At 37.6% G+C, this 27,206-nt stretch overlaps 1 protein-coding gene and 1 pseudogene across 5 annotated transcripts in view; one reads left to right on the plus strand and one right to left on the minus strand.

The window, feature by feature from the left end:
* The window catches only part of KANSL1 (KAT8 regulatory NSL complex subunit 1), a 137,292-nt gene that overhangs the window by 74,175 nt on the left and 35,911 nt on the right, over nucleotides 1-27,206 (plus strand). For 2 of the 4 annotated variants that reach the window (XM_081162821.1, XM_081162819.1), the window contains exons 4-5: nucleotides 16,658-16,799; nucleotides 23,488-23,592. In XM_081162821.1, the coding sequence (XP_081018947.1) occupies nucleotides 16,658-16,799; nucleotides 23,488-23,592 (247 nt within the window). The remainder of the gene's footprint in view (nucleotides 1-16,657; nucleotides 16,800-23,487; nucleotides 23,593-27,206) is intronic. The other 2 variants (XM_081162820.1, XM_081162822.1) reach the window with 1 other exon arrangement.
* Nucleotides 1,137-8,362, minus strand: LOC308568727 (NAD(P)H-hydrate epimerase pseudogene; annotated as a pseudogene). Its single transcript has 2 exons — nucleotides 8,267-8,362; nucleotides 1,137-1,838 (listed from the first exon to the last, which is right to left on the minus strand). The product of its transcript is annotated as an NAD(P)H-hydrate epimerase pseudogene (transcript).

Below are 27,206 nucleotides of genomic sequence, written 5' to 3' on the forward strand. Positions count from 1 at the left end.
CACCCTCCCCCCCCCCCCCCATTAATGAAATTCCCAGTATTGTGCAAGTATCCTGTAATTTTGTGATTCATGGGAGGCTGGGCCCTTTTCTGTCTCCAGTGAGGAAACTTTATCAGTATAAGGCAACAATTTTCAACCTTTTTCATCTCATGGCACAATAAACTAATTAGTAAAATTCTGTGGTACACCAAAAACTTTTATTTTTGTCAGCCTGACAAAAAATAGGTATAATTTTGACTCATTCACACCGGACAACTTTTGTTGTGTTGGCTTTTGTCATTTTTTTATTGGACAGTTAAAGGGTAAAGAGGTCAGTGCCCCTGACTAAATAGTCAGATGTTGCATGTTTTAAAAATTCTTACCGCTTACTGGTTGAAAATTGCTGGTGTAACTAAGGTTCTCAGTGTGGTCTCTGGACCAGCATTAGCAACATCTCCTAGGAACGTGTTAGAAATGTAAATTCTGAGACCCTACCTCAGACCTACTGAATCAGAAACTCAGGGAGTGGGACCCAAAAGTATGTATTTAGAATACCTTCAGGAGATCAGGCATACAATATAAATGAATCAAGCCCTTTCAGGATGGGATTGATTTTGAACTGCGGGTCATGTGCCACACAGCTGCTGTTTAGCTAACAGTCACTGAGAGACTTACTGGCCCAGCATTGGCAGATCTTGTCTTTGTATACAATACAAAACACATTTAAAAAATGTGTTTATTGATTTCAGAGAGAGGAAGGGAGAGGGAGAGAGAGAAACATCAATGATGAGACAGTCATTGATTGGCTGCCTCCTGCACACGCCTGCTGGGTATCGAGACTACAACCCAGGCATGTGCCCTGACCAGGAATTGAACTGAGATCTCCTGGATCCTAGGTCAATGCGACCAATGAGCCACACCGGTTGGGCTGTATACAATATATATTTTTTTTCTTCTTCAGCATCTGAGTCAATTTTTATTGCCCCTAAATGCTCCAGCAACCTCTCTTGCTTATTCTGCTTCCCCAGAGACGACTCCATATCTCCAGTGTTGCCTGCCACCCATTAACCTTTACTGCCAGAAGAGCTCTCGGCTCTCCACAGCTCTGGGGGAGAGAGCCACTAAGTCTATTGGGAAGAACACTCACGCACCTTCCCTCACTGCAGACGATACACACACTCGGTGTCAGGATACAGTGGCAGATTCAGCTGGTACTTCTTTTCCAGAGCAGGTGGTACAAAACGACCCCCCAGGTAATGGTAGCGACCGGTGAACTGGGTGGCAGACTGTTTGGGTGCAGACAGGGAGATGAGCAAGTCTGGCTGGATCCCTCCAGAGTTTCCCTTCTCCACATCCCATCCTGAGGGAATATCAATGCTGGCAATGGGCACAGTGAGTCCTTTCAGGACACTCAGGACGCTGCGGAATGACTCCCAAACCTCACCCTTGAAGCTGAAGCGAAAGATGGCATCCACCGCCAGCTCATATAGCTTGTTGATCAGCATGGCCTCTGGAGGCATTTTAGTAAGGAAAGGGATGTGATGTCCATTTTCTGACATTGGGTCACCAGTGCAGTGAAGAGTGGCTTGTTGGGTCTTTTGGGGTAATAGATGGTTGGCTAGTAGTCAAAGAGTTTGAGATACTGGCACAGACCAGGCCATCTGCTCCATTATTCCCAGGGCCACAGATTACCAAGACAATAGGGGGGTTCCTGGACATTGACGTGGGGGGATAAGCCTTGGCAATGGCTGTAGCACAGCACAGCTCACCACAGCCAGCTCCATAAGTTGGTGCACGCTGAACTCATTAAATAGTTGGTACTCATTAAATAGCTCCTGGTCCATGCCCTGAGCCTCCTCCTAGCTCACATACCTTACCACTGTGCTCTCCATGACCTCTGAGTCCCCGCAGCCACCCGAGCTCTGCTGCTGTGGTCCCCACCAGTTGAGTCCTGCACAACAGGTGACAGGAGTTGGCCTGGGATCTGACTCGTGGCAGGCATGAGCCTGCCACCAGCAGCCCGAACCCAAACACCTGTATATAATTTTAAAGTGCTGACAATAAATTACCCTTATGGAGGCCAAAGAAAATTCAACTACAGCTTCAGAAATGTGACCTGAGTTTGTGATCTCTCATGTAGGAATTTAAAAAACATTGTTGTGATTAAAACTTGCTTCATCTCACAGATTATCTTTGGTTGTTTCTAGATGTGGACATTTTTTTTTTGGTTATGGGATAAGGATGTTTTAAGGTTTTCCGATAAATCCTGTTACATTGTTCTCCAAAATGAAACTGCTGTTTTGTCAGCAATGTTGCCCTGAAACCTAGCAGATACTACATAAAAATTTTAAGACTTCTTGTTTGTCCTAGTCAGTTTTGCTCAGTGGTTGGGGTGTTGGCCTACGTACTGAAGGGTCCTGGGTTCAGTTCCAGCCAAGGGCACATACCTCAGTTGCAGGCTTGATCCCCAGCCCTGGTCGGTGCGCATGAGGAAGGCAACCAATCCATGTGTCTCTCTCCTCCCCTCCCTTCCACTCTCTGAAAAGCAATGGAAAAAATGTCCTCAGGTGAGGATTTAAAAAAAAAAAAGTCTTCTTCAGTTCTATAGGCAAAAAGGCATCTTATACATTTTTTATTGCTTTGACTTACTAATACAGTTTATTTTTTAACCCTTGTTTTGAATTTATTGGCCATTTTTTTTTTACATAAATATATCATTTGCTTATATGTCTTTTTGAATTGATTTGTAAGTGCAAATTGTTTTTACCTAGCTTTTTATTTGCCTTCTAATTTGTATGTTTTTTGAATTATAGAAGTTTTAAATTTGTGTAGTTAAATCCATTAGTCTTTGTCAAATTCCCTTAAAAAAATCCCACTGAGATTTTAATTGGTATTAGATTGAATCTATAAACTAATAACCCTCAGGAAAGATTTTTGGCTGACTTCCCTGGCATGCACATCCTTGCTGATATGTACCACTCCCCTCTTCATCTCCACCATCACCAATATTCATTCATTTAACATACATTTATTGAATGCTTACTTCATGTGAAAAGATTATGTTTGTGGGAACACATTAGTGAATAAAACAAGAATTCCTGCTCTCTTGGAACACTGCTGGAGGAACAGGCAATAAACAAATGTATAATATATATCAAGTGGTAAGTGCTGTGGGAAACAAAATAAAATGGGGGTGGCAAGGTTGAAGAAGGGTGGTGGCAGCTACAGCAGCAGCTTTACTATTTTGTGTTGGTCTAAGAAGGCTTCTTTGATACGGTGACCTCAAGGAAATAAACATTGCCCAATGATATCTGGGAGAAGTAAGTATTCTAAGTTAAATCAGCTTGTGTCAAGAAAGGAGATGAGAAATAGCCAGGAACCTTATAGAAACTTTGCTTTTACTCTGGGTTGGATGGGAAGGTTCTGAGCAGAAGAGTGACGGAGGTCTTGAGGCAGGAGGATCACTCAGGAGGCTAATGCCATTTCCAGGTGAGAGGTGATGGTTACTCTGTTCAAGTGGTCAGGAGTAGTCTGAGATTGATATGTTTTGAAGGCAGAGCCAAAAGAGTTTCTGGTGAATTAAATATAGTGAAAGAAAGAAGTTGAAGATAACAAGAGAAAGGGGAAGGGGCGGGGGGAGACACATCAATTTGTTGTTCTACTTATTGACGCATTCATTGGTTGATTCTTGTATATGTCCTGACCAGGGATCGAACCCACAACCTTGGCATATTGGGAAACCCTCTAACCATTTGAGCTGCCAGGCCAGGGCTTGAATAACAAGTTTTTTAGCTTGAGGGAACTGGAAGACTATTTTGTGGTTGTGGGTTTTTTTTTGTTGTTGTTGTTGTTTTTTTATAGAAGAGGGGAAGGCTATCAAAAACAGATTTTTGGAAGGATATAAGAATTTTAGTTTGAGGACATTTTTTTTTTTTAACTGGCCACTTGTATAGCCTCTAGTGTTAACCCTACTTCTGATAGTTTCCCCATTTTTGTTTGTTTGTTTTTTCTCTTGGGATTTTAAGATAGACAACTATATTGCCTGGGGGGAAAGGCCTTTGCTTGGTGTTTTTGGGTAAGCAGCTTAAGGGATGATTCTTCTCAGTTTCCACCTTGTTGCTTTTTAAGTATTATTGAGTGCAGCCCCTGGCCACTTGCTGATACTTGATGGTGTTCGGATATGCTGGTTTGAGGAGGGATCTTCTCTCTGATTTTTGCCCTCCCGCTATGAGTAGTGTTGCTTCTTGTATAACTTGATTCTGTCTGTTGTCCTTTCCTTGCTAGAAACCACTTCCCATCATTTTATCAGCTTTAGCCTCTTCTCATTGCCAACTAAATATCCTTGGATATCAAATACAATTCTTTATTTTTGTCTCACTTTCATTTCATTATTTGAAACTTAATGAAGGAAATAAGTGAGCTTCATTAAAAAAAATGTTTCTAAGTTTTGGCCTTTGGGAATTTCTCAGGGTATTCAGAGAGTAACCAGTATTCTTAGTTTCTAGCTCTGTGAAAATTAAAAATTCTTATGTTCATGAATATTTAAAGAGAAGTTGGTAGAGTACAAACAAGATTTCAATGACTGTCTGCTATCTTTTTTTTTTTTATCTTTATTGATTTTAGAGAGAGGAAAGGAGAGGGAGAGAGAGATAGAAACATCAATGATGAGAGAGTCATTGATTGAGCCCGCAACCCGGGTATGTGCCCTGACTGGGAATCGAACCCTGATCGCCTGGATCTCAGGTCAACACTCAACCGCTGAGCCACGCCCGGCCGGGCTCTCTGCTATCTTAAACTAAAATAAATGGACTTTCTTAACCTAATGGTAATGTGGATACTCTGGTCCCGCCCCTTCCCACCCCTTATCCTGTCATAGGTTATCCTTCCATTTTATGTAGTCCTATGTGTGTAATTTTTTTTTTTTTTTTTTCAGTTGATCCTTTAACATCTTGGGGGTTAGGGGCTCGGCCTACGTACAGTTGAAAATCCACAAAACTTAACTCCCTTAAAACTTCTGATAGCCTTACTGATAACATAAACAGTGGATTAACACATGTTTTATGTGCCAAACGTGCAGTTGACCCTTGAACAACGCAGGAGTTAGGGGCGCTGACTTGCCTCCCGTGCAGTAGAAAATCCTGGTAAAACCCTTTGCATACCTAGTCTTGGTTTTGACCATTGAACAACTCAGGTTTGAACTGCAAGGGTCAACTGGAAAAAAAAAAATCCATGTATAAGTGAACCTGTACAGTTGAAACCCGTGTTGTTTAAGGTTCAGCTGTATAATATACTGTATTCTTACTATAAGCTAGAGAAAATACATTTATGGTATTTATTGGTGGGGGGAAATCAGCGTATGAGTGAACCCACACAGTTCAGACCTATGTTGTTCAGGGGTCAACTGTAATTGGATGTCTGGGCTCACAACACTATTGTTATTGGTCCATGCATGGCTTTATTTATAAAATAACACACTTATGACAGTACCGCAGAACTCAACTGCTATTACCAAAACTTATCTATAAGATACACCCCTATTTTCTATCCTAAATTCTCTTTTTTTTTTTTTCTTTTTTAGTTGTATTATATACCTGTATTTGCCTAAAAAATTACAGACAAGCCAACAGATTAAATCTTTGTTGGAGGGGCAGAAATGCTAAGGCAGTTGTAAAACATACAGGCACAGCTTTTAAAGTTTCCCCAGGTTACTTTTGCGTATTTTTAAACTTTATAAAAGAGTATACTAGAAGTTATTTTATTGGACTTGGATTTTCAACATTACTCCTAAAATTCATCTGTGTTATTTTATGTAGCTGTAGTGCATTCATTTTTCACTGCCCCATTGAGCAAATTTATCAATTCTCCTCTTTTGGTTTGCATTTGGAATTTCCCTCGGGTTATTTTATAAATAATGTCCAGTGCTGTTATTCTGAACATTCTTGAACATGCCTCTTGTTATAAGTGTGCTAAAGGATTTTTGGGGTCTGGGTCCATGAATAGAATTGCTGGGTGGTAAAGTATGCAGATTTCAACTTTATTGGGTAATAACTGTTTCTGTTATGTATTGGTGCTTAACAAGCCACCTCAAACTGAATGGCATAAGATAAGCTATACTTTATTTTTTTCATAGACTCTGTGGGTGAGAATTCAGGATACAGTTGGAGTGGCTTATCTCTGTTTCAGGATGTCTAAGGCCTCAGCTTTTGGGAAGATGCAAATACTTCCAAGGTGGCTTCTTCCCTCACATGTGTGGCACCTTGTTGGGGATGCCTAGGGGACTTTGCTCAGCTGGGCACCCTGGGCAAAGTGTGGCTACGCTTGGCCTTTTCAGCATAACAGCCTCAGGGCTGTCAGACTGTGTATTTAGCAAAACAAGGGTAGAAGCTGCCTTTTCATTTATAACCTGCTCTGGGAAGTCACCTAGTGTCACTTCCACCATATTCTCTTTACTGAAGTAGTCACAAGCCCTCTCAGATTCAAGGGGAAGAGACGAAGAATACCACCTCTCAATGGGAGGAATGTCAAAGAATTTGTAGTCATCTGTAAAAAAAAGGGTTTTTTCCCCTCCTTTTATTTTTAATAGATTTTTAGAGAGAGAAGAAGGGAGAGGGAGAGAAACATTGATCAGTTGCCTCCTGTAAGTACCCTGGCCAGGGGGATTGAACCCACAACCTGGGTATGTGCCCTGACTGGGAATCGAACCCCAACCCTTCAGTGCACGGGACAATGCTCTAATCAACTGAGCCACACCAGCCAGGGCTGCAGCCATCTTTTACAACCACCGTAATACAGGTTTTTTTCAAAGTTGGATGTACCAGTTTACACTTTTAAAAAAAGTAATTTGAAACATTAACAGCATTACAGTTGGTTAATCAGATTATTTTGCCATTTAAAAAATACTTTTGAGCACTCTCAGGCTCTATAGGCCTATTTTTGTTTTGTGTATAAAATAATTTCGTGGTACCATGCTGTGAAAGAGAAAAATGATGGAACTTTTACTTGCTGTTATAAAAAAGTTTGAGCTCTATTAGAGAATAGAAGTTGTTGGAGGGCTATTAATGAAGACTTTTAAATGGTAAAGTTGAGATTGCATTGTACTTAGGGGTGAAGGGAGCCATAGATAGAAGCAGAACAGAGGAGTCACATGGTGAAAATTGAGTTACTGTTCCTTCGTGATCTATTTCTGATGTTTTGTGTCTTAATAGAAACTATCCTAATAATTTAATAGGTTATTCAACTTCATCAGTGTTTCCTTTGACAAACGTGTAACCTGGCTATTTCTAACAAAATCTAAATTACTAAGTAATTTTTATGTTGTAGAAAGTCTTCTTGGTTGGGAGTTGGGTCTAGTTCTCACTGTACTGTAGGTCTTGGTAGATAGTTGCCTTATCTGTAAGAAACTTGGCTCCTGGGGTTCTTTATTTTCTGTTATGATTCTGTAATTAGTAATGTGAGTTCTAAAACTGATCAGAAATCTGAAGTGAACCAAACTATTTCTATTGTATTTTTCAAGCTGGAAGACTCCTCCTCTATTACCTTGGTAACTACCCTGGGGAATAGCACACTCTCCAGTGGTTCTGTGGCATTTGCCTGGTGTTTGTGCGCAGTTTAAGCATTTTATTGTCACCGTCTCTGATGACCCTAACAATCTACAGTAAGAGACACTTTGTGTGACTCCTTATACTTGCAGGTGATTCTGAAGACCCACTGACTTACATATGCCTAACTGAAAAGTTGCTTACCCTTACTACATATATACGTATTACATACCCTTATGTTTTCTATTGTATTTTCCCTCCCTCCCTCTCTCTGTCTCTCTTTGTCTCTCTGTCTCTCTCTCTGTCTCTCTCTCTATGTTGGGTCACAGCCTGAACTCCCTTGCCATTCACCTCATTATGAAAGAGCCTTAAGACTTTGACTGGCTTCTTAGCCAAAAAGCCTACAAAAATATAGGGCTATGATATACCAAAAGGAAGGGTTTACTTGGGAAAGGTAAGGTTTTATACTTAGCAATGACTCATATAAAACAGGGTTGGTCATCCTCAGGTCTATTGACATTTTGTTGTGGGGACTTTCCTATGTATTGTAGTATGTTTAGTAGCATCATTGACCTCTCTTCACTAAAAATGCCAGTATGGCCTGTCCATACATACCTTGCTGAGCATGCTTTAATTCGATTCAGAATAAAAGATACTTGGTTTCAGATTCCTATTTCTCAAGTGTGTTTAAGGAATACATATTTACCAAAACAGATGTTTGTCTATATGGATGGAAGGGCATTGAATACCTTTTGGTAGCTTAGTTCAGCCAAGTATGGTAGGTAGTCAGAAGTAAGAGCAGCAGCAGCTGCTATGGACTGAGCAATTATTGTAATGCTAGACATTGTGCTTAGCACCGCAATGCATGTCACTGCTTACTGGCATCTCCCAGTTATTAGGATAGTGAAAATATCCTTGTACCTTCAGTAAGTTTTTATTGTAAGCTAGTTTGGTCTCTGGGCTGACTAGGTCATTAAAAATTATTTCTTAAGGTTTTGATTTTTATGTTATATGGTGTGTGTGTGTTTTTAAAGAGGTGGGGGGCAGGTTTATATACTATTTGGGAAAGAAGAACCTGCCAAAATAACTTCCAAGTTCATATGACGGCATGTTCAAAGAAAACTTTAAAATAGAATGCAAAGAAAACTTTAAAATAGAATATTGCCCGGCTGGGCATGGCTCAGCGGTTGAGCGTCGACCTAGGATCCAGGCGATCGGGGTTCGATTCCTGGTCAGGGCACATGCCCAGGTTGTGGGCTCGATCAGTGACACTCTCATCATTGATGTTTCTCTCTCTCTCCCTCTCCTTTCCTCTCTCTGAAATCAATAAAGATATATTTTTTAAAATTTTAAAAAAAAGTTTCCCCTGGCCTCTCATTTCTTATTGTTAGTTGACCCCTTGGTCCAGCTCCTTTGCTATTGCTGCAGGGTTTGCCTGGTATTGTGGGACTAGAGAGGCAGTGATCCTGTCCCGGCCACTTTCTGTTGATAGAGTGAAAGTCAGGAAACGCCATGCCTGAGTTACCTTCTATGGAATGGGATTTTTTTTAGATGGCTTTGTCACTATGTTGTTCTATTCCTGAGGTCCCTAACCAGTTCACTTTCCTCTTTCCACCTTTTTCAGAGTTTTTATTTGGTTGCCTCTTACAATATTTCTAGGATTTATAGTTGTGTTTCACTAGTATGAGCTGGGAGGGAGTAGTCTACACCATCTTGCCTGGACCAGAAGTTCTTATATTTATTTTTATGAATTGATAAATTAACTAACAAATTGATTTTTTATTAGACTTCATTTTCTTAAGATGTATCCTTTGTTTCTAAACCGCAGTAGCTCTAATATTTCTGAAAGTATGGTCTTACACACTTCTTGTATAAGAACTACCTAAGAGGCTTATTGATGCAGGTCCCCAGAACTACAGCTCTCTGGTATTCCTTATACACTCTAAAGTTGGAACATCACTCCTGGAGGTTGAGCATTGATAAGACATTTTGTTTTTTGATTTTTCAGTAGCTGCCTAAGTGATAATAGTAACTAAGCTAAGCAGCAGGGCTATGATTTGGAGTTTAGTGTTCACTGACTCCAAACACCATATTCTTTACAACAAGATATATTTTATTTTTAAAGTGAGGAGAAAATGTTTCTTTATAGGAATTCTGTTAATATACAGTTAATCTGTTGGGCTAAATACAAAGGTTTCTTTGTTCTAGAGATAGCCAGGAACAAGTTCTCATGGAATAAGATGAGCTGGCATCCTCCCTCCCCCTTCCTCCTCCCTGTCAATACTGTACATTGTACTTTTCTACTCTTTCACTCTCCTTTAAGGAGCCCAGGGCTGGGGAGTTGGGGAATGGTGGACAGATTGCTTTTCTTTCCATCTAAGTTGTGATGTTTATGAGAAGCTTTAAGTTGTAAGACATGATCCTTGTTCAGTCTCTTGCTTAGGTGAGTGAGTCGGATCAAATAATAGCTACTCTTTAATTTATGGCTATAGAGTGAATGGGATTATTTTAACTATTTAGGAGTTTCAAAGGAGGAGTTAGTCTCACATATAGAATGTCAATATCCTAACCTTAGTGTGATTTTTTTTTGGGCGGGGGGGAAGGTTCTAAAGTGGAATCCACTGTAAAAAGAGATGAACTCTTTAGGCAGAAAAGTGGACAGAAAATTGGTTGATTCACTCTGGAGTAGCAGTTTTTTTAATAACTGAGAGCCTTTCAGTATTAACTTTGTCATTTTGCCTTATTCTTACAACATAACAGAGCCCTGGTTTCTAAAGAAGGCACAGTAACTAGGCCAGTTTTTGTCTAAATCTTCATGCTCACATTTCATGTTCAGTCCTATATCCAGCCAAGAACAACTGTAAGCCACTTCTATCTTTTTTCTCATGCTGTATTTTTCTGCATCAGAACACTTCAATGTGTTTTCTTAACAGTTTGAAATTCAAGCAGGACAACAGCTAAATACATCTTAGATTTTTCATATTTCCTGGAAATTAAGTCTTTAAGATATCATTGAAAATTGATTTAAAGCCCAGTCAGATATGTATGACATGACTTGGAAATATACGACATGTAAATAACAAAATAAGAGGATCACACTAAGCTTTAAGAATACAAAGTGATGAATTGTGAAGTACAATTCACCAGGAGAGGCTTTCCCAGAGGGTTTTAGGGATAAAATTGCTTCTTGATATTTTCAGGTTAGAGGCTTGTGTAGGGTATGACAAACAGATTGGCCTGAGTATTACTGAGGGCTCTAATGGAGAATTATTACATTTCTTACTTATATGTTACCATGTTTAATAAAAAGTTGACGATAGGTGGTCATTGAGAAGAGTTTGAAGCACCTTAAATAATTATTTAAAGGTTAGGTGTGTTTCAGTACATCTATCCGTCTTCAACATGTAAAAATTGAACGTACAAAAGTACAAATAATTTATTAGCTGATATACAGACACTAAATAACAAACTAAAGGTAGTTTAGAAGTGTCTCTTTATAAAGTTCAAAAATGTGGACTTTGTGACAAGGATTCGTTCAATCAGCAAAATCCACAATGTGAGGAATTCTAAAGGACAGATAGCTCTGTTTTCTTCCACAAAGAAATTACAAGGGAAAAAAGAGGAAATGTGTTACAAATTTGAGATGTATTAACCAAATGTAATGTGTGGATCTTAAGTTAACTTTAATTTGGACAAACCAATGGAGACAATCAGGAAATTGACAGATGTTTGACATTAAGGAATTAGTGTTTTTTAAATTATGAAAGTATGTATACATTTTAAGTGAATGCTTGCTTGTTTTGCAAGATTATAAAGCTCCATGAAAAAAGGAATGGACTTTGTGTAGCTCACTGCTGAAATTCCAGGTCTCAGCTCAATGACTTTTTTTTTTTTTTTTTTAATGAATAAAGACATCTGTAATTGGAAAAAATATACTTGTTGAATGGAAGGGGGAAGGGAGGAAGAGTTCATGGTGGATTGAAAGCTTGGCTGAAATAATACGCCAAAATGTACAAATCTCATTTCAATTTCAGTGATAATCTGGTTTAATTAGTAACACAAAAGGGTTAAGTGTTCAATCCCCCAAGTCTTTATCAGGATGAATTGGCAATTTAGAATTGGCTCTGGTACATTTGTTTCCTATTACTACAAACCTCTAAAAAGCTGATGTAACCTAGTTAGAGTGACAGAGACAAACTGGTTTTTAACCTATTCTCTCTTTTTTTGTTTTGTTGTTTTATCTTTATTGTTGAAAATATTACAAATGTCCCTTTTTACCCCCATTGATTCCCTCCCCCCTGCACCCCCCCCCCCCCCCCCCAGTCCTTCACCATACTATTGTCTGTGTCCATAGGTGGTTATGCATATAAGTTCTTAGGTTATTCTCTTTCTACCTACCCATTTCCACCTTTCCTCTGAGGTTCATCAGTCTATTCCATGCTTCTGTGTTTCTGGATCTGTTTTGTTCATCAGTTTTAACCCATTCTCATCCAGGTTTTGTTTTGCAGCTAAAACACATGGGATATCTGACACTGAACAACTTGTTTTCCCCCTGTACTTTATTTTCTCCACCTCTGTAAATTTTGGAGAAGGGGGGATAATGTCATTAAAGTTGTGGCTAAACACAGTGTCTATCCTAATATATCTACTTTGGTTTTACTGTTTGTTTAGAGTAGAATTTCCTTTTATATGACTATGAAGCCCAATGCTCAAGAAACTCAGGATTCTGTTGCTAACTAAAAACACCTATTTCCTGAATTTGTTCGCCTCTTAGAGATTTTCCCCCCTTCTTTATTTCTCTTTTCCCATTTTTACATCTTTTATGGTATGGAATTTAAATCCAAGGTGATACTTATTGAATAGTTGTTCTTTTCTAATACACATACTGTACTTTGCAGTTAGGATTACATCATTTTATGAATACTATAGCCTTGTGAGGCAGATGTTACTTTCATTTCCAGAAGTCAGTTTACATTGTCAGGACCATATACATTTTTTAAAAAGTGAAAACTTGCCCAGTGGTTGAACGTAGACCCTGAACCAGGAGGTCCCGGTTCGATTCCCAGTCAGGGCACATGCCCGGGTTGCAGGCTTGATCCCCAGTAGGGGGCATGCAGGAGGCAGCCGGTCAGTGATTCTCTCTTATCATTGGTGTTTCTATCTCTCTCCCTTTCCCTTTCTCTTTCTGAAATCAATAAAAACATTTTAAAAAATAAAAATAAAAAGTGACTTTCAGTAATGTCAAGATTTTCTATTCCTGTTCCCATAGTGACCCGTGAGTCTAGCAACTGTGTGCTCTTGATATTCGAGGATAATATCGGTTTTACTTACTCTCTTCTATTAGTTTTATAAGATATCTAAAGAACCTGGAAATTTCAGAATTTAGGTGCCTCAGACTTTCTTGCACACTTGGAAGTAGCACATAGCTCAGTCAAATAATTTATCTACCAGTTTTTGGTTGAATATAGTGCTGTGTAACTTGGTGGGGACAGTTATTTTAATTTGCTTATAGAATCTTTGTTTTCATTAAAGGAAAGAACTGGGTAGGACTGAAATAAGAATCAAAGATAAAATTACTACCAATTGGGTCTTTCCAGCATGTTTGTTGCGAGATTTTAAAAAATGTCTAGATCAGGAAAACATGTAACTCACCAGCATTGTTCTAATGGATTTCCAGCTATTCCATCTTGGAATAGAACTAAGTAGACTTGAAGGCAGTGCTAGGTCAGGTGTGTGATGTGGTTCAATCCCTATCTTTAGTGTTACTTTTAGATAAACTTCAGCTTTTGCTGAAGTTTTTTCTTCGAGAGAAAGGAAGGTAGCTAGCTACCTTTGCTATCTGTTGTCCTGCTGTGTGGCAGTGCTGTAGGCATTGCAGATAGGATTTATCGGAATCTCTTGTTGAACTCATTGATAAGAAGCTGGCAGTAAGGAGTATAGTGTTGCAAATCTTTACTTTTCTCTGTTAACAGAAATTACATTCCTAGTGCCTTTATTTTTGCAAAATTATTGGTAACCACCTCTGAATTAAGTGATTCTTAGATCATTACCTCTTATGGTGTAATAGAAAAGGTTTTATTAGTGACATCTTTGAAGAGTCAATGAATTATTTGTAATTAAAATAGAAATTCCTGTGTTGATCTATTTGTTCTCTACTAATGAAACATTTCTGTTAACATTATTATTCAAGATGATTTTAAAGAGTTAAAAACAAAAATTAATCCCTTTTTTGTTTTCTACATTGGCCAACATGTAAACTGAACCCTAAATTTTCAAGTACTTTTCACTATATAGATTCAAAGTGTTTATAAGAGCTTTTTAGAGGAATGATTTTTCTGTTCAAGTATATACAATAGATTTTCTATATTCTTGGGTCCCGTAGTACATCCTAAATTGTAGATATGTGGTAATATTCTACTAACACTGTAAAGAGAACTATTAAAGTATGAGTTCACATAATTAAAAGAGAAATCTATACAACATATATTTTATACAAATGAACACTTGAACATAGCTGGCAGCATTAAAATTGGTATCATTCATATGGTATTACGAAAACAAATATTGGTACTGTATTTTCCTGCATTTAAGTAATCAAAAAGCAATTTATAGCATAAGATTTTAATGGATTTTTATATAGCACATACAAAGAAAATTTACCAGTAAAGTGTTTATAAAAAGCAAAATATGAGTTAAAATGAATTCCCCACTCAGGCAGTAGCCCAATATATGTAGACAAATAGTTTGGTACAAACTGGGATAAAATATATAGGAGAACAATATGTTAGCATTCATTCTAGTGTCCTGCACAAACACACAGTTAAAGCAATTATTTCACTACTTTTTAGCAACAGAGTAAGCAACAGGAAAGAGTTGAAAGACTCATCAGTGATGGAATCCACATCTCTTTCTTCACCATTGATAATGACCATATTAGAAACCAGTTCATCATTATATAATGTATAACTGCAACCTTAGTCATGGGTTCTTTTTTGAAGTATATATTTAAGCATGACCCTAATGTCAAGTCAGTGTCTTTTGTTTTTGAGCTGTACATTATCGGTAATAAATTTACATTTTGAATATTAGCGGGGGCGGGGGGATCCAGCCCTACCGGTGGTAAACTGAGTTTCTGTGGTATGTTGGGATTTTGTTGTTACGGAAAAACAAACATTAAGATTGAAGCTCTTATTATTCATGCAATAATGATTTGTGGTGTTTTGCTCTGCCACTGGAGTGTGGTAACATCTTCACAGCTCACCTCACACTTGCTAACTATACACCTCTCACCTTTGCTAACAGTTCAGTTTTTTTGCCCATATTGCTAGTATTTTGAGCAGGTGGTACTTTTTGGACATTTGGGTGGTGCTTTCCATTAATTACATTACAACATTGTGACAGTTTTACTGAAACTCAATTCCAGTTCTAAACTCTCATATGAGAGCCTGGCCAGTGTGGCTCAGCAGTTGAGCATTAACCTAGGGTCCAGGAGATCACCGTTTGATTCCTGGTCAGGGCACATGCCTGGGTTGTGAGCTCGGTCCCCAGTGCAGGGCACAGCCGATCAATGGTTCACTCTCACATGGATGTTTCTCTCCTCCCTTCTTCTCTCTAAAAAAGCACTCCAAAAAAAAAAAAAAAAATATATATATATATATATATATATATATATATATAAAGAATCATTCAATGAATGCATAAATCAGTAGATCAGCAAATTGATGTTTCTCTCTCCCCCCCCTTCCTGTCTCTGAAATCAACCAACCAATAAAATTTATTTTTTAAAAAACCTGTAGGGAATTGGAACTTACTAGAATTTATAGATACATGTGAAATTACTGTCTTTCTTAAAATCTCACTATTTATTTAGGCGTATTTCATATTTTTTAGGTTTTATTATTTTCTCTAAAGATCTTTTGTGTATATTAGCATTTGTTGGTGTTGTGAATAGTTGTTTGTTGTTGTTGTTTTTTAAGGAGTACTTTTTACTTGTGGCCATGCAGACACTATTAGGTTTTATATGTTTACTTGGCAACATTGCTGAATTCTTGATTATATGTCTTATGTTAAAGTAGAAAATATTTTTATTTTCTGAGAAATCAAAGCAATCTCAGAGGCATTGTGTGCCACAGGATCAGGATACTAGAAGGCAGCTTCAATTAGTTACTTTGGGGAGTATTTATATGTGAAGAATTTTATCCGTGTGTGTCCTGTCACAGACAGGGAGGCAGACAAACAAAATCTTCCATTTTTCTTGGCAATAGAGTTGGTCTTTGTTAAAAACCTCCCACCCCCATTTAGTATAAATGTCCCGTATGCGCACACACACGGAAGAGACACAGCAAAAGAACCTCTTGTGACTGTAGAGGTAGAGACTGTAGTGATTCATCTACAAGCTAAGGAACACCAATGATTTCCAATACCAGAAGCTAAGAGAAAGGTACAGGACAGATCCTTCAGAAGGAGCATGGCACTGCCAACACTTTAATTTCAGTCTTCCAGCTTCTATAACAGTGAGAAAATACATTTCTGTTGTTTTAAGTCACCCAATTTGGGATACCTTGTTATGGCAACCCTGGGGAGATAATACAGACTCCATAAAAAAGAAAACATTGGCTCAGAAAAAGCAACCCAAGAACAAATGAAATGATTGAGTTCTACCAATGGTGGATGAAAAGATTGGCAAATCCTCTCCCCCCAAAACAGCTATAAAGCTGTACAAAATGCTTACGGCAAAACAGTTATTTCAGAGCTTTGGGATAGACTAAAGGCATACAACAAATTGTGGAGCATTTATTTCGTAAAAATTGCTGAACTTTGGATAAGAAGAGTAGTAGTCTAGTTTGCTTTAACATGATAGCCTGCAGCCATTATCATTCTAAAAGTTCTCATTAAAAAAAAAAAAAGTATACAAATTATACATGAATATATTCTCATTGCAAAATAACAAAATGCATCAAATGAAACTCCACATTGATTCTCTTATCCTTCAATCTCATCTCTCCCCTTTGGCATTACTGTAGCTATATAGAAACAAATAATTTGGTTTTGTGATTGTTTTGATATTTAAGTAAAGTCATATTGTATTTTTTTAAAAAATGTTGCTACTCTTGGATTTTACTCAGTTTATTTCCTTTTAGGAGGCGCAGGTCAGAATGGAGATGGGCTGCAGACCGAGCAGCTATTGTCAGCCGCTGGAACTGGCTTCAGGCTCATGTTTCCGACTTGGAATATCGAATTCGGCAGCAAACAGATATTTACAAACAGATACGTGCTAATAAGGTAAGGGATAAGTGTCTGGTCTTTTTCAACCCAGCTAAAAACTACCATTATCCCTTTTCTCCTATCCCTCAATAACTTAACTATGTCAAAGAGAATGGTTTAATATGATCTGATATAGTGGTTTAATGTGTTTAAGAGCCTGATGTTGCCTAATGGAGTGCAGATAACACTGCTAGAATATAATGTTAAATTGAACATCTGTTTAGAACAAAACAGTTTATATACCTGGGCTAACAGGAAACAAGAAAAAAGCTGAATAATGTATGCCATTGACTAACTCATTTATTTATAGAAAAGTGGTGATGACTAAGGATTTTTCATCTTGCTTTTTTACATAGACATCTCTGTTTTACCTAGTAACCAAGCTCCCTTGCTTTCTTGAGGCAAAACAGGTTTTTTCCTGAAAGATTGTTCAGGCAAAATTTAACATTGATGATTAAGATTTTGATTTTCTTGTGTCCTCATATCTTCAGAGAGCTGATTTTTACTACACAGCTTTTATCTTTGACCATAACATTGTATAGTTTTTCCTCTTAAAAATCAACTTAGAAGAGACCTCTGTTCAGTTCAGGTTTGACTGAGGGATAATGTGCATGGAAGAAAAATCCATTCAACAAATGGTTGAGTGCCTGCTGTGTACCAAGCACTGTTCTCCTTAGCGACGTCACAGTGATAAATAAAAATCCTACTTTTGTGAAGCTTACATTCTTGCAGGGTATTTTTTGTATTAGGTTGATGCACTTGGGCTTCATGACTGGGCACATGGGTCTAGATGAAGCGCTTACTGCTCCTAAAATTAAGTGCCACAACACGTTTTTGTCGTGCCTTAGTGCTGATCAAAGCCTTCAGAAAAGTGCTGTGAACTCTGCATTAAATTAATTAGCAGGCCAAAAGTTATAGGATGACCAATTGACAAGGTGGACAGAACGATGAGAGTTTGAAGTAAAAGTTTTGTAGCTCCCCCCCACCCATAAGCTTTTATTTCAAAAATTCCATTTCTTCCAAATTCTTTCCAAAATGGTCTATATGTAATTCTCCAAAAGTTCAGTAGAGCATGTTAGAATTGAGGGCAAAGTCCAGAGGACTTAACCTTTTTTTCAAAAAACCTTTTGTTCCCTTAGAATAAGGAACAAATAAAATCCTAACTACTTTAAAAATTACCAAGAGCACATGAAGGGTTAAAGCTAAAAATATTCACCAAGGGTGGTGAATATTTTGCTTCCTTTTGCTCTTTACAAGGGAAATTCGGTGATATTTGTACAGTGTGAGCTGGAATGGTGATAGGAATAGGCAGGAGATGACTGGATATCCTGAGTGAAAAAAGTCTTGCTCTTTCAGGGACCCCCTCTTCAGTGTCTGTTTCTAGGTTGTTATAGCCAGTAGTTAAAGCAGGAATATTTACATATTTGAGAACAAGAGTCTTAGTAATACCTGAGATTAGTACAATGATAGTCATATTTGTTGCTTTTTATATACATTCATAAATGTATGTGTATGTGTTTTGTTAGTTCCCCGTTATAAAATTACATTTCATAGACTTGAAGATAGTGCCGATTGTAAGATGCACCATTATTTTACGTGCCACTAAGAAATGATTTCAGTTAAACTAAGACATGCCATCAATTGTTACAGTGCATTCTGATTTAAAAGATGTTGAGATGTGAAGACGTGTGCCTTAGAATTGATGAAAAACGGTGTTATCAATTCTTAGGAAACTTGGAAAATACAGGGAAGTATAAAAGAGGAAGGGAGGAAAACACCTTTCTCTTTTAAGTTTTTAAAGCCAGAATTTATTTCTATTTTAAAATGCTCAAGAGACTATAAAAAGGCCCAAAGGCTTCCAGGCTTAATATAAGATCACACTGAGGTGGTATCTGTCAGTTTCTTCATTACTAAGGCATCAGCTTGATTCTTGTTAATGAAACACACCGATAATTCTTCTAGTTGTGTCATGGTGATTTCCTCTGACTCCCAGTATTTTTCATAAGTGGCCATCAGTTCACAAACGATGAAAAATGTAATGCCAGAAATAACCACGAAACGTCTGCAGATTCTACTTGAATATCCTTTCTACATTATTCTTTGAAACCAGTTCCAATGATTATCAGTTTGAGTAGTGGGGAGAGCATGATGTGTGTCATCTGCAAAGACTGGTATTAAATGCAGTTCTTTGAGAACAGAAACCAGGGAAACACCCTTCAAGACAAAACCCTTTCTCTCAGTTTTGCTGTGAACCTAAGACTATTCTAAAAAAAAATAGTCTTTTAAAAAAAATACCCAAGAAACAAAACTCAAACTCAACATTTGGGCATATTTTCTTCCACTATTATTTTTCTATGCATATAAATAATTTCTTTAAATATAGTCATGTTACATGAGGATCCTGGACATTTTCTATCTTTTTTTTTTTTTTTTAAACATTTTTACTGGCTATATTTTACTACCTTTCTTGTTTGATTATTTCAGTTATGTGCTTTATTAAAATTATACAGGCATACCTCAGAGGTATCTCAGGTTTGGTTCCAAAACACCTCAGTAAAGTGGAGGGTTGTCTTGCCTTCACTTTGTAAAAACCGCAGCATGTGTGAACTACAATAAAATGAGGTATGCCTGTATTATAAAGCATGCCTTAATAAACATCCTCACCTAAGTCACAGCATGAATACTTTTATGTTCTTGATGCATACTTGAGAGAAGTTTTTTAACAGTATGCCTCAGTTTACAGTCTCAATAGCTGTGTGAGAAGATAGTTTTACTTCATTTTTGGTTCCTGCTTTATTCTTTAACTTGTAACTCAGTGGTAATGGCAGAGCAGTTTCAGGATACTTTGAAAAGTCTTAGATATTTCTAAATATCTGGAAAGTAGTTATTCTGGAATTTTATGTATATATTGATTATCCAAGAGTTTTGTCATGCAGGACATAATGTATTAAAGAAGTACCAGACTTGGACTTTGTAATCTTTGGTTCTAGTCCTTGCTTTGCTACTATATAGCTATATAACCCTGGAAAGAAGTTACCAAACATTTCTGAGTCTCATAGGCATTCTAGATTTTAATACATTTCCTTTGTCCTGCAGTCTGAGTATACAGTGTCTGTTACAAAATTCTGACTGGAAAAGTAAAAGTAGAATGGTAATCCCAATATATGGAGAAAATTCACAACTTTATTAAATACTTATATTTATACAATGTCTATTTATACAAATGTACTCGTTTCCTGGGGTTGCCTTGATGTTCCTTGGTTTATAGCTGCATCGTTCCAATTTCTGCTTCCATCTTCACATGACCATATTCTCTCTACCTCTGTCTCCAAATTTCCCTCTTACAAGTCCAACCAGTCATGTTGGGATTTAGAGCCCCCACTAAAGGGCTCTTGATTACATCTGCAGAGACCCTGTTTCCAAATAAGGTCACATTCATTCATAGGTTCTGGGTAACATAAGTTTTGGGGAGATAAACTGTTCCACCCAGTATAACAAATAAGCAATGGAATTTTCCCCAAAGATATATTATTACGCATTTGGTCTTCATGTATCACTATAATAATACATAGAAGTCGGATACATTTACTATGCATTGAAGATAAACAAGTGGAGAGTCAAAGAGTAGTTTCTTCATGGTCATACAGCCAAGTGAGTACAGAGCCGAGATTTGAGTATCTTACTCTATTGTTAAAGTTAGCAGTTTCTTTAAGTGCTTGACTATTTGAGTTATAGAAACAGGTGGTTTTTAACCATTTGTATTTTAGTAAAGTGGATTGGTGTTCTCAATTCCCATTCTGCTCCAAGATTTTCCAGAGTTGCCTGGGTTGTGCAGTTTTTTCATGAGATGACTTTAGGTTTGGCTGTAAATAAATTGTCTTTGGACAGGGATTGGAGGGTAAGGCTTTCATTTTCTTTTTTAGGATTACTCTCTTGAATATTAAGGTAAGTTTTCTTGAAGGGATGTATTCCAAAAAAGAAAAGTATTTGAGAACTGCTAGGTGATTACCAATTTTTGTTCTGTCAAAAGTTTGGTACTATCTTCCAGGCTAAGTGTGTGTACCTGTATAACAGCACACACGCTTAGCTTGTATGTTGTTTAATGCACAGAATAAATCTGACAACTCAAAAGGCTTGTAAGAGTCAGAGCTAAATTTGAACTCAGGGCTATTTATCTGACTCCAAAGCATTTTTTGTCTAACACACAGTACTCTTGTATCCTTTTCATCATTTCTCTCTAGCATATTTATTTGAAATTTTACAGCTGGTAAATAAAACTGAGGGGGAAAGCACAAGGGGGACCAAGCGGGATCTGTTACTTGAAACTTTTTTCTCTTAGTGTACAGTCTTCATCTGTGTCTAGTACAAAACATCATATCCTCCTTTTTAATCCTATTTTTATCCCTTCTTCTGACCTGTGTAATGACACAGCAATTGCTAACTAGTGATGGAAATAGTAGGAATGAGAGGAGAAAGAGCATTGGAGCTTCTGGGTAGAAAAGGAGCAGAATGGGAATAGCAAAAGCCTAGAAGACCTTTGTCTTCAAAATTGATGTAAAGTTCCCATCTTGATAGAGTTATAAGGTGTTGTATACAGCTGTTTTCTCTAGGTAGCCCAGGATGGTCCTTGTGGAATTGGTCTACAGTGAGGTCACTGACCATCTTAAGATGAGTAGGGAGGATTGACCTCACAATGAAATGGAGTGAATGTGTGAAATTTCATCTTAGTTCTATATTACAAATTAAGGGGTGATTTTTAAAAATTTTTTATATTGTACTTTGACTCCATACATTATCTGAAATTGGTAAAGGGGAAGCAGTAAACCCATGTATACAACTTAGTTTTTTTCTTTTGCTTCCTTTTTGCTTAATTTGGCCTCGTTTTCGTAATCAAGCTTAGCATAATTCCTTTCTACCATTTCTTCTGTTTTCAGTTTTGGTTCATTCCCCCCCCCCTTTTTTTTTTTTACTTATGTAGGACAGCTTTGTGTTTTCACAGAGGAATAATTTATTAGGGATATATTATGACTACATGTAACTGTGACCCATCCCAGTTCCATTGGTCTTTATGTAGGAGTTTTCTAGGCCTGGGCAGCCCAGGCATGATCCTGGTTACAGTTCAGGGAGTGTTGGTGAAGGGTGGGGAGACTCTCCGAGACTTTTTACCTTGGCCTGTTCTAGTTACTATTTATTTTAGAGTACAGTAGCCCAGAAGTTATTGCCACTCAGGACTGATGCCATAGCCATGCAGAACTGACCCAGTGTAAACCCAGAATGCTGGAGAAACCCAGCTTGAGGTTGCTATGATAGGTGTGGAGCAGAACTTTGTGAAGTTCTCTTTGCTAATAATAACCTTTGCTTTCATGGCTATTAACTATATTGAGTGTATTTTAGGGAATTTTAAGTAATCATATAGACCTCTTCTGTAAAGTGCTACTTTCATCAGTCTCTTCACTTAGGCTCTACTTTTCTTAAGGTTTCATATCATGCAGCACATGGTAGACAATAAATGTCACCTGAATGAACTAATTTTAGTTATTTAAATGCTTTTTGTTTGCTCATCCTCTTTTTAGTTGCTTCCATCCTTTTTGGTGTGAGGTGGAGTATAAGGGATTTATTCGGTTTTGTATGCTGTAGTGAACTTTCATATGGGGGGGGCAACAATGTATAGACCAGTGTTAGCTCCATCAGTGTAGCAATTGAGCACATATTTGCAAAAATAGATTTGATTAAAACTAATGGGCATTGAAAAGACCTGAACAGATCAATTTTGTTTTTGTTTGTTTTTCATAGTAAGCTAATGTCTGCTTTTACCAAGTTGGGCCCATGCTGATTATGGAGAGGATTTTGGAGTCATGTAAATTTCTTTTCACGTTTTGTTTTTGTTTTTGTTTTTTTAATTTTCTGGATGAATGTAAGATCTGAATTTGAATTGTCAAGCAGGAAACAAATCTGGGGTAATGCTTATGAGAAACAGGTGCCTTTGGAATACTTTTGTTTTTTCTTTTTAAAATAGTTGTTGGTTTCTGATATATTGTAGAAACTCTGAACCTTTGTTTCATCCTGTAGTTTTGGTTGCTTATCATTTATTTTAGCTCATCATTTGTAATTGTAGCGCTTCAGTTTGGTCATCCTTAAGCCACATTTTTGATCAAGTAAACTAAAAAGGCTGCACTGCTGCTGTTAATATAGTATAGTCTGGTTGGTAATATTGTGTAAAATACCATACACTGTGATAAAGATTCCAGATCTAAAAGATGCTAATGGTGCCCGGCCGGGCGTGGCTCAGCAGTTGAGCATCGACCTGGGATCCAGGCTATCAGGGTTCAATCCCCAGTCAGGGGCATGCAGGAGGCAGCTGATCAATGACTCTTTCAGCATTGATGTTTCTATCTCTTTCTCTCCCTCTCCTTTCCTCTCTCTGAAATCAATAAAGATATATTTAAAAGATGCTAAGTGGTAATAAGCCATGTAGGTCAAAACATTCAAATAGAAGAAAGGGGAAGCTTGGTTGGGTCTGATTCTCAGACCTTACTCATGGCTATTGCTAGGCTTTTTGCTGAAATAACTCTTGGGAAAGCATAGCATGAGGGAAAAGGCATCTGGCAAACCAGTCCCCTTCCCTTAACTCTTTTTATATTAACTTCTAAATTAAATTTGTAACTTTTAATACCACTCACTTGTGCTGTTTCTCTGTGTCTCCTAGGGGTTGATAGTTCTTGGAGAGGTGTCTCCTCCAGAGCATACAACAGCAGACTTATTTCTTCCACTTAGTTCTGAGGTCAAGACAGATCATGGGAGTGATAAATTGGTAAGTATAAACACAGAAAAGGGGAAATGAATGTGAATTCGGGGTATAGCGTGAGCACACAGTTTATTCTCTGTTAGAAGGATCCTTGCATTGGCTAGAAGAAGGGTACTGTATCGCCTTTTATCCTTTTGGCATTTAAAGATCTGAATTCCTGAATAGGGCAGTACACGGTTCCTCCTGCAGCTGTGTAGCTGGCTTTAAGCATTCAAAAGCAGCTCCTAGCTCTCAAGGCAATACAGCATTGTGGCCTTATGAGTGTAACTGGAAATCAGAAGAACATGTGGCTCTGGCGCCTTTGACAAGTAAGGTAACCTTTTTGGGCCACTATAAAGTCAAAGGTTCGACTAGAGGTTTAACTCACAGAGATTCTGAAAACGCTCTCTATGAGTTACCTCCTTTAATTCTGTAATGAGGATAATGCTGTAATTTTCTGTAATTTTATGGGTTCTATTTCTCTCAGCAACAAGATTAATTTCTTTTCGTTCTGAGTTCCAAAAGCACTTTTTGTTTCTTTCACTTTTTTACTTTCCCCAGAAGGTCACTGGCTTTTGTGATTATTTGCATTTCTTAATTTAAGTAATTTGTTAGAAATTCCAAAGTCCCATAACAATTGTTTGAGAGGCTAGTAAGCAGTGCTGGCTCTCCAAATGTGGGTCTTCTTGCATCTGCAAATCAGCAAAGCTTGTTGTCCTTTATCATTATCATTTTTAGCAGGAACCTATATGATATGGTGGAAACCAACTTATCTAATGAGAGTGCTTCAAGAAAGCCAGCCACTGATGCTAGGGGTAAATGTGAAGACATTAAGAGATTGATAAGTTAAAGAGCAGAAGTCATTTGCAGCTGTTCTGCTGATTGCTCTAACCAGAATAAAATTTGTTACAAGTGTGAAAGAACACATTAGTAAGTTGGAAGGTTAGCTGGTGGTATGACCTTTGCAGGAAACATGAGACTTGAAGCATGTGTGATTGGGAGTAAGTTTTATGTAGATATTTATATGTGTACAGTATTTAAGGATTCCAAGATTTTTCTGGTAATCTCCTGTACTCAACACTTGTGGAGGATAGGACATAACAGTCTCATTGTGTTGTTCATTCTCACTGTTATATTTATACACATTCACATGTGTGCACATGTGCTCCACTTACGGATTTGCCCCTTTCCCTACCCACCATTCACTTGTATGTGTTTAACCCATATTAGATTGTAAAATTCTTGAAGATCAAGACCATCTTTTTCATTCCTCATAGTGTTGACCATAGTAGTTTCTACATTGTACAGTAGATTGCTCTTTTGATTCAATAAAATTGATATGTATGAAAACAAGTATATATTGTTACTCTGTCTTTAAAGAGAGGTTTAATCTTCAGAAAGTCTTTCTGAAGGAAACAAAGGCAGACAAAGTAGTATGTTTCCATTGTTTATTGCAGTGATTTTCACCTGGTGTGCCCCAAGAATTTTTTTTTTAATACCCAAGGATATATTCATTGATTTCATTGATTTTAGAGAGAGGAGGGAAGAGAGAGAAACAATGATTGGTTGCCTCCTGTGAATGCTCCCTGACTGGGAATCAAACTGGCAACTTTTTGGTGTATGGGACACACTCCAACCAACTAAGCCTCGGCCGATGTTCTTAACCACTTAGCCAAACTGGCTAGGGCTATAGTTCACTCTTGATGTTGAATTTCCATAATACATCTGCCCTCAAGGGTCCTGGGTAAGAAGAATGTAGCTGTGTTCCTATCTCTTTGGGTTGTTTGTAATTAACTATTGAAGAAGTGTAATGTGCTTATAACAGTGTTTGGTCCACAATAGATACTTGGTAAAATCTCGTTGATATTGTTTCAGACTATACTGTGAGTCTAGGTAACATCTATCAGCAGAACCCAGGTATCTTCCCTTGAGGACTTGGGCATCTTCCAACGGGCATACATAGGAAAGTTTAGAGGGAAGACTTCTCAGTTCTTTTAATAGAGGGGTCAGGAAAGGTATCTTCATGGGGAAGGATGTACTTAAGCTGGCTGAATCCACTGAATTTGTTGAAGGCTGGAGTGGGGAGTGAGTTTCAGCAAGGACGGTATTGCATGTAAAATGTAAAAAAACAACAAACTTGAGAGAGCCTGGCATTATCGAGGAACTGCCTGCGAGGTTTCTCCACTGTGGAGTTAGTATTTTTCCCTTTGTAATGAATGACTATCGTGGGGAGATCCTGTGTAATAATCTATTGCTTGTTATACTTTAATCCACAATTTTATCATCCACTGGAGGCTTTTGCCTGCAACCATTGTTAACTGTCCTGTTTACTAAATGGTGATTTTCTATTTTCTACATTTGTTAATTGTAATTCTGTTAGGAAGAGCTGTCTTTTCTCCCTTGTTTATGTAGTCATTCAGTTTACATCAGAATGGATTCATGGGTTTTTATTTTATGAGTTATAATCTATTACTATTATTCATTCAGTTCTAGTTGCCCTCAGATTTTGACATCAGGACCTCCTTCAGATTGGCTCCTGTGTCCTTTCATCATGCGTCTCTGTATTTTTTTTGAACAATTAGTTTCTAGTGCCAGAAAATGTTTCAGGTTCATTTTGTATTTTATCTGCTCCAGCCCTGGTTCCATTTTTGGAGAACAGGGTGTTTTTTTTTAAAAAAGGTCTGTGTTACTTGTTGTGCTCATTGCTACTTGGTGTCAGACAGAGCTAGGAAATATATATGTGTATGCTAGCACATGTATACATACATCTGTATTTCTTCAGCTGTCCATCTGTATATATGTTAAAAACCATGAGTTCATACTAATACCAGCTGCCAACACCAGAGCCTTCCTTTTTCCTTATTGATGCTGTTCAGTCCTGGTACCCCATAAAGTTTCATAATAGCCAACTCATACCCCTGTGAGACATATATTTATTAGCCAGAGTACAATATTGTACATAGTATGTTAGCCATGACATACAGTCAAAATACTGTTTTCTGTAGTTATACATAGTGTATGTAATTGTTTTGTAATACAGTTGGGTTCTTTTGTTACTACAGTATTCTACTTCTTGTGCATCTACCCCCCACCCCCCAAACACACACACACACACACACACACACACACACACACACACACTAGTTGGTCTTCATTCTTTATTTTTTGTTTATGTGAAACATTATTCTAGTTCTAAAACTTGGAGCTATACAAAGACTATCATCCCTACTATCCTGTTCCTGGTTTTCCCTTCTTTTCCATCCTGTCCTCACCTCCTATAGATAGTCAATTCCATTACTTTCTGGATTATCCTTCCTGTATTTCTTTTGCACAAATTAGCAGATAAATACATATTTTCTTACATCCCCTTTTTTATAGGAAAGGTAATTATGGGTAAACATTTTTTAAAAGACTGATTTGAGATTGAGGTTTTTGTTTTGTTTTAGCAAAAGTGTTGCTTCTGTGGGTTTTAACAAATGACTTTATTATTTGTGTTTGTTTCTATTTGTAAAATAACCTCCCTCTTTTACCCTTTCCTTACTTTGTGGAAGAGCTGGGGGTAACGAGTGAAGGGCTAAGGCTTTCTCAGAAGAAAGGCATACTAAAAATGTAAGCTATTGATTTTTCTTTTAAAACAATCC

Source organism: Miniopterus schreibersii (assembly GCF_964146895.1).
Source record: "Miniopterus schreibersii genome assembly, chromosome: 16".
Classification (NCBI taxonomy): Eukaryota; Metazoa; Chordata; class Mammalia; order Chiroptera; family Miniopteridae; genus Miniopterus; species Miniopterus schreibersii.